Source organism: Aptenodytes forsteri, unplaced genomic scaffold (assembly GCF_000699145.1).
Source record: "Aptenodytes forsteri isolate BGI_AS27 unplaced genomic scaffold, ASM69914v1 Scaffold110, whole genome shotgun sequence".
NCBI classification, from domain to species: Eukaryota; Metazoa; Chordata; class Aves; order Sphenisciformes; family Spheniscidae; genus Aptenodytes; species Aptenodytes forsteri.
Window position 1 is genome coordinate 415,059 of NW_008794583.1, and position 8,179 is coordinate 423,237.

Sequence of the window (8,179 nt, forward strand, 5' to 3'; positions counted from 1 at the left end):
ACACCCACCTCGCTACAACCTCCTTTCAGGTGGTTGTAGAGAGCGATGAGGTCTCCCCTCAGCCTCCTCTTCTCCAGGCTAAACAACCCCAGTTCCCTCAGCCGCTCCTCATCAGACTTGTGCTCCAGACCCCCTGGAGCTTCTGTGTTCAAAGAATTCACCCTTTTCTGGGTGAAACATCTAGGCTTTGGTTTCCTGCCGGACGCATGCGAGGTGCAGTGTCCACATCTGCATTTAAAGCCACCAAGAGGCCCCGTGATACGGCCCTGACGGTGCGGATTAGCTCCCAACCGGCTGGGCTGATTCCGGCAGCATCCTCAGGAGAAGGGCTGGAACAGACAGCTAGAAGAGACACTCTAAGGGATCTACTTCTGGTTCACTCTTTAAGTCCCAGGAGGAAGGACACCATAATCCTATTACCTAGGGAAGTTTGGCAGCTCTTCACCTTGCTTACTGCATACTTCCTCAAACCCCGTAAGCAAACACCGCCGAAAACGAGAACTTGAACCGCACCTACGACGTTGCCGACCCTTGGCCCAAAGTACAATTGGCCAGAGGAGAACAAGTCCCATTTTATCAGGGTCACGGCAGCGTGGCACGTCACCGACCGGTTGCTTGGACGGGTCAGACTGGACCCCTGCCTAACAGCCTCCGGCACAAGGATGGCAGGAATAATCCAAAGGAAGGTGCTTGGGGAAAATCTTCAGGGCTCCAGCAGCTAGGGGGGGTGGGGAGAGAACCTGAATTTCTTGATTATTGCCAAGGCTGCAAACAATCCATCGTCTCCTCCCCGCTCTCGGCAGATTGGAGCCGCCACTCGCACAGGCCGTTTAATTAACAGGAAGGAACGAATGATAAATGTTCACTTTAAATGAGGGCAGAAGCAAAATAAAAAGAAAACAGCCATCGAGCGGAGGAGAGAGGCCCCCTCCCACCCAGCACCAGGGCAGAAGAGGCACACGGCGGACAGACGCCGGAGGAGATGTCAGGGGAGCGCTGCGCTCATCTGCGGGGAGGGCTCCGTGCACTCTGATCCCGGAGCAGACTGTTTAATTAAAGTGAGAGGTGCCAGGCGGAGGAGGGAGATCCGACGGATCAGTTGCCGTCACTTTGATATTTGAAGGCAGTCAAGTGTCCCTCCTCACAGCTGGACAAGTTTAGCACAGCTAATCTCTCCTGGCTGGAGTGTCAGGGCAACAAAGGGGGAGGAGGAGACCTGCGTGCTTCAGCCGATCCTCTGCCGCGGCGAGGAGAGGGCTGTGCCACCATTTCTTTAATTGATCAGCGAGGGGACGGGGCAGCTCAAGCCCCCTCCCCAAAAGGAAGGGAGATGTGTTTTAAACAACCTCTCCGGGAGGAAGAGGGGGGTACCTCCACCTCCCCTCCATGTACCAGCAGATGCAGGTGGGGGACAGCGAGGCCGCGGTGCGAGACGAGACGGATCCGCGCGCCGGGGACAGACATCCACTGAAGAAATACAAGATGACCAAGCAGATGGCGTGAGATGCCTTTGCTAGCGTGCTGGGACTGGAGCATGCGCTGCACCCCCTGCTCGGCTTCTAGGGCAACAAGCGCTAAAATACCCCTGAATGCAAACACGGCCAGCTACAATGTCCCTTTTTTTTTTTTTTTTTTTGGCAAAACAACAGGTTCCAGGAGTACGGTGAAGCCTCGTGGGGTATGCTCGAGTCAGGGCAGTACCACTTCCACACCAACCTCGCCGGGTTCGATGCTCCCTGACACAACGCTCCCGTGAATCTTCACCCCTGACCAGACGCGGGAACGGTTACTGCAGACGAGCGGGGCTGGCTGCGCTGAGCGTCCTGGACCCGTGGGCTTCTCGCTGGAGGACGAACAGAGCTCTGCCCTCTGCGTGACGATTTCAGAGCTCTCGCAAGAGTCTCACAAGATGCCTTTGTCAGTCAGGCAAGCGTTAACCCCTCTTCACAGGCAGGGAGCAAAGGCAAGGAGTAACTCCCCCCCCCCCCCCCAAAGCCTGGTAGAAAATGACTGACTGGCTTCCCGTCCTCGCTGTCTGGATACAGGGCAGGTGGCAGCAACAGATGACATCAGAGCCCAGCAGACTGGCAGATCCAATTACTCCCTAAGAAAAGTAACGTGCTCCGAAGAGCGGATCTGACAAGAGCAGGAGGACCAGCCACCTCTAATTAACGTGGCCATGAGCAGCAAAGCACGCCCCCGGCCTGCCGTCTCAAGAGAGACGGCGTCAGGCCCTGCCAGCAGCTCGGCCGCAAGGGAGCCGGACCGCTCAGCCCCTCGCTCCCCTTCGCCAGAGGGGATCTCGGAGGGGAACGTGCCGAGCGGGTTTATCCCGGCCCCTCGCGGCGGGATGGCCAGCGAGTGCCGTGCAGATGGGAAGCCGGAGCATGCCGGACTCGTTCAACCTTTGCTTCCAGCGTACGGAAGCACCTGCCCCACGAGTCTTATGTTCGGTTAACGGCGTCTGGATGCTCCCCACCACACCCCAGCTGTGGTCCAGAACATCCTAGAGGGGAGAAGAGCATTTTATTTGCCGTGGAGGAGGTTCACCCTTTGGAGGACCATCCCATAGAGCACCGCTAGTCAGCAACTAAAAAGACTCTTTGGCTCCCGCAGTGTCTTGGAAACAAGGATGTGTTCAGCAGTGCTCCGAGCCTCAGCTGGATTCAGCCTCTCCAGGTTTACGAGCCTTGTGCTCAGCGCACGAGGCAGAATCAGGCCAGAGCCTAAGGACAGCAGGGCTGGGGACTCTGCGGTCAGGGTTTGGGAAGGCCTTAAGCCAACAAGGAGACAGAACAAAACACGGCCATCTAACCGAAGAGAAATCTGACTCGCACCAGCACCGTAAGCAGTCAGGCCTAAAGGCTCCCAGGAGAAGCGTGTTTTACTTTCAAGAGGTAATTTCTGGGGAATGGAGCTGCACCTTCAGTGACAAAGACCGTCCCATCTAGCAATGCCAAGGCAGCTACGAGTTCTGGGAGCTAAGGCAGATCTATTGCTTTGGCGGAGAGAGCTCTGCCCTCATAGCAGTGATCAAATCAAGAGAGACCATGGCACGAGTCACCTTTGGTTCAGTGCAGCGCCGGGATTTACAGAGCATCCCTAACGGCACGCCACTCAGCCGCGCTCGCGGCAAACCCTGCCGACTTCAAGAACCCACTTCAACCCTTTCAAATTCTCTGCCACACCTGTTAACTGAAATGCATCCAAACAAGGACCCCCGGGTCTCGCTCGCCACGCACGGCCCTTCTGACAGCGCGTTTGTTTTTCCTTGTACCTGCTACAAATAGGTCTGGTTTCTATAACAAAACATCATTTTCAACTCCCTCCCCGAGTGCCCCCAGCTTGTAGCAACAGCGCCAACTCCACACCCAAGATCTTTAGAATACAAAACATTCATCTTCCTGTAGGTGAGTAACTACAATTTTAAAATCACCGTTTACAGCGTCGTTAAAGAGAGTTATTTAAAAATTAAATTCCGTCTGTGAAATTAATAGAGGTGGACTGCTAAGAAGCAATTTTCTCTAGGAATTGGACATGTTCCTCCTCTAGAGTCTAGGTGATTATTTCTGTAGGCATCTACATCTGGCTGCCAGCACGCAAATCCGTTTTGGGCCTCCAAAGTCAAGGCAGAAACTGGGAAAGGCCTTACAGTTTCTTGAAGAAACAGTACTCGCCTCCCACAGTGAAAAACAATTAATTCTAGGGCTGTGAAAGAACCCAGCTGAGCTCCCTTCCCTGGTGGCAGTATCTGCATTCCCCTGAGCAGCAGCTGCTGCAGCCCCTGTGCCACGTGGACGCAATAAAACCAGGAACGGTCCAAGCGAAGTCACTGCCCTGCCACAATAAACACTGCTCAGCGCTGAGGGTTCCAGCCAGGTGCCTTCCGACGCCTGCACGAATCCCAAAACTTCCACACCTCCGAATACCCGGCTTGCCCGGAAAGCAAAAATCTCTCGTGGACAAACTTCCCGCAGTCACCGACGGGCGCAGGCGTGCCTTACCTTCTGTGCCTGAGCAGGTTCGGTCAAGACCAGAGTGAAAAGACCCAGGCAGATCTCCTCATGCTGGGGGGTTCCTTTACATATCTGAGAGAGAAAAACGCAAGCGCCATCGGTGAGCAGGTGAGACGGGGATGTTAAGAGGAAGGTCAGTAAAGCGACAGAAGAAGGAAACCCCTCTGGAGCCCACCAAATGGCTGGTCAGCGGAGCACCCAGCAGCCCGCAAGGAATTCAAAGCGGGATCACGAGGGAATACAGAAAACATACAGGGTCTCCCTAACATTTGTACCCCGTTGCAAAGTTAATGCTGGCGCAAACCTCTCGGCACCCAGAACTTTCCGGTGGTTTTAGTTGGACCACTTCAGGGTTATCTCGTTACTGAGGGGCAACAAACCCCCAGACAAGAACAGCAGCAGATCCCTGAGCCCCGTCCTGCGGCTGGGGACCGGCCCAGGCTCTTCTTACAGACTTTTCTACAACCTGCTCATCCAAGGGGGAAAGCGTTTCATGAGCTTCAGAGCCCTGAAATCCAGCCTGGGTTGCCGACCTTTTCCCGTTAAGGGAAGGCAACTCTGCACCACTGACTCCAACAGCCCAAGGTGTTCTGGGGAGGAAAAAATGCAACCAACATGTCTGAGAGCCCATTAACGTGTCACACGACGGTTTTCCTTATACGGTAACATCTGCAGCTTGCTGGCAAGTATTTTAAGACTACGCAGAGTTAGAAATAAATGCTCCATCCCTCAATAGAAAGGCTGAACCTGCCCTTTTCAGCGGTCTGGAGTCTGGCTGTTTGGAGGCCAGGAAAAAGTTGATCTGAGCAGCGGAGGAGTACAAAAATACACGAGAAACGCAAACACCAGCAGCACAAGCACAGTGACAGGCTCCTGCCTGCGTGCACACGTACAGAGCACTCATGTGCCGGGAGAGAGACACGCTCAGCCAGATTTCAGCAAGAAATTGCACTGCAGGTCGGCTTCCAAACAGGTGATTAGACAAGGCTTAAAGCCACGATGTTGTTTTGTCTTTTAACCGTAATAGCTCTGGGAATCCTTGACAGGCTGGGAGCAGCGAGAGCACAGCAGGCTCCGTTCCCCAGCCTCTTCGTATCTGCCTGTTCTTTGTGCCTTGCTAATAGCTTGCGTGCCCGCTCCCTCAGACAGAGATCCGTGCAGGTACAATATACCATGAATTATTTCATCCAGGCAGGATTTCTCATCTCTCAAGGAGATGACACTTACATGAGCATTGAGGGCATCGTTAGCTTCCCTCTCCGACAGCCCGTTGGTTAGCGAAGTCACGATGCCCACGCACCTTTCTAGTCTCTGAAACAGAGAAAAGCCAGACATCACAAACTTGGAAGAACAAGTACACTCGAGCACATCCTCGCCAAGGCAAGATACAGCAGAGGCTGCTTCGACCCCCCACCCAAACACCTGAAGGGACAGAAAAACAGCCAGCGACGCAGCAGCCGTTCTTGGCTCACGTCAAGGCTCCGAACCTCCTGCCAGCTGGAGAAGCTACCGCTTCATCAGCGCTCATTTATTCACAGGTTTGGGTTTTAAACACCCTGCTGACACCGCTCGAAGAGCCAAAAAGTAAATGCGTGATTATTCAGCGATACTAATACTCATGTCACTTTGAGACGAGGCCAAGACGCAGTCGTGCAAAGGCTGAATTTCAGGCAGGGTTGTCAACTCCTCGCTCTGAGAGCGGAGCTGCACCCCGAGATGACAAGCTGTCCCCGGCCCCCAGCGCAGGGAAGCCAGAGCCCGTCATCCAGCAGCTCCGCAGTGCAAGACCCACCGGCTCCTGTCCGCGTGGGAACCCTGGGCTTGCGGGGCAGCAGCCTGGAAACCTTCCGTTCTCGTCACTTAACGTCTGAGCAACTTCTGGCTGAGAATGAACAGCCGGAGCAGACGTTTGCACGCAAGCACCCCGAGGGATGAAGCGACGGGAAGAGCCACGAAGTCGGGACTGGTAAGTTACAAGAGCGCAGGCATGAAAATACTGGAGAAGCAAATGGCAAAGGCTTCCACTCAGCTGGAGAGAAATCGGAGAGTTGCCCCCTCTTCACGCAGGGCGCGAGCAGCCCCACGCAGAAATGGTTTCTCACCAAGACACTGGCGTTAGCCGACGCCTGCCTCTGGTGCGGGGGAAAGCGTGAGCGGAACGGTGTGACGCCGGGCACGGGCGCGCCACATCCTCTCCCCACCTCATCTCAGGGACGGTGACAGAAGGGCCGCACGGACTCGCAGGCTCACCACGTGCTCTCGCAGCAGCGATGACGCCCGAGAGCCCGCAAACAGGTGGAGAGGAGGGTTCCCGGCTGTCAGAAACAACAGCGGCTCGACCGCAGGGCTCCTTTAACGCCGGGGTCTTGCTCTCACGCTACGGCTTGCACGGCGAGACGTTGTTCTAAATTAAACTCCTCCATAAACAGCTCTGTTGCCGCACGAGGGAGACGTGCCCTGCTGCCTTTGCCAGCGCCACCGCTTCCACGCCAGAGCTGCGGGCCCGGCTGGACCGTTTCGGCCACAGCAGCAACTCGAGGGTCCCCGGCTGCCGGCAAAACGAGGTCTCGCTTTCCTGGAGTTTCCTTGGAGCCTACGGTTAACGGAGCGGTGACCTGTTTGCACCAGGGAAAAGCGGCAAAGGCAGCCCAGGACAGGCAATAAGCAGGCTCCACGAAGGTTATTTCTACACGGACACTTCTTGATTAAAATGCAAACACATCGCACCGATTATGGAACTGATTAGCGACTCCTTTGCATATCAAAGGGGCTGCAGTGAAGAAGCTATTGAGAAAGGGGTCAATAGTTCTCCACTCCAAGGCAATATGAAAGAAGATGTACTGGTCAGTAATGCAGAGATAATGCCTTTGTGAAACCGGCTTTGTTCCAGGCCGAGCGATGGCATTATGAAAAAGCAATGGGGCAAAACCCATGAAAATCTCCAATCTAAAGCAGATGAATTATTTGAAAGGGAGGACAAGATCCAGCGGCTGAAAAACAGAGTTAGAAAAATCCCAGTGAGAAATAAGACAACTTGTTGGCAGATAATGCAGCCAATGAACCACCAGAAGAGCTTTGCAAGGAAGTTCAGCGTCAAATGATGTCTTTGATCTGAGACCCGCTGACGGACTTGCTGGATCTGGGCTTGGCATTCTCCTCTTGGGATAAACGGGCGACGCGCCAACTCACTACTGCCAGGTATGGAGGCTATCTGAAAACGGTATTTCTACCTTTGAGCAAGTTCAATGGTTCACGTTCCCGTAAAAAGCTCTGCTGCCTCCACCGAAACCCACGGCGGAACGAGACAATGATTTCTTTGTGTTAACGCCTGGTAGGGAGATACATTTTTAGGAGCTCCGGTCCTTCTGATCACCTCTTTCTCCCCAAAACTGTGTTCAACTTACTGCCACCAGCAGCTCCGACGACTGCCGAAGGGAAAGACTGGAGGAGGTTCCTCCCTAAACATGGCAGCCCGTTTACTGCGAAAACTCGATGCGCAACGGTCACGCACGGTTTTTCCTGTGTACGCTCCGTTTCCTGTTTGTTGGAGTCTTTTAACGCAAGAAACGCGAAACTTGTGACAGTAAATCCATCAGCGCTCAGGAGCGTACTTAATACCCGAACCAGCTTCTCCCAGCTGACCGGGCTTTTAGTCGAAAGCGCCGCTTTCCAGTGGTTTAAGAGGGACGGGAGGAAGGCTTGCCGGTTAAGCAAGGCTTGCCTCTGCAAAGTCTTCTCCTTCAGGTACCTGCGTTTGCCCGGATACGTCACCGTCACCAAACCTGAGCTCCACCGCGCTCGCCGCCTCATGGTGGCTCCTTCCCAGACCCGATCCTCTCGGGGAAAGATCCGAGTGAGAGCGACCCGGACCCCAGGAGACCCGCTTTGGTAGCCTGGAGACGATTTTCAAGCCCAACCGAAGCTCCCGGCCATGCCGGGCTTGCGGAGTTGCACGGGTCCGAAGCTGGGAACGTTCTGTCCAGACCTGGACAGGACCCAAAACACACACGGGGACCGACGAGTGCTTTGAAGGAATATAAATACACTCCAAATGGCAAAGGACAGTTTCCAGACCTTGAGACCTAGTTATTCCAGTTACCACCCTGTTTTTCTCCTGCAGTTGAAATCCAACATGATTTCCCCCCCCCCCCCCCACCACCTCT

At 54.5% G+C, this 8,179-nt stretch overlaps 1 protein-coding gene across 1 annotated transcript in view; it reads right to left on the bottom strand.

Moving 5' to 3' along the window:
- Positions 1-7,826, bottom strand: part of INTS3 (integrator complex subunit 3) — a 44,109-nt gene extending 36,283 nt beyond the window's left edge. Inside the window, exons 1-4 of the mRNA XM_009272594.1 lie at positions 7,635-7,826; positions 6,460-6,609; positions 5,244-5,327; positions 4,005-4,088 (exon numbers count right to left, since the gene is read on the bottom strand). Of these exons, the coding sequence (XP_009270869.1) occupies positions 4,005-4,088; positions 5,244-5,327; positions 6,460-6,609; positions 7,635-7,826 (510 nt within the window). The remainder of the gene's footprint in view (positions 1-4,004; positions 4,089-5,243; positions 5,328-6,459; positions 6,610-7,634) is intronic.
- Between the last annotated feature and the right edge of the window lie 353 nt (positions 7,827-8,179).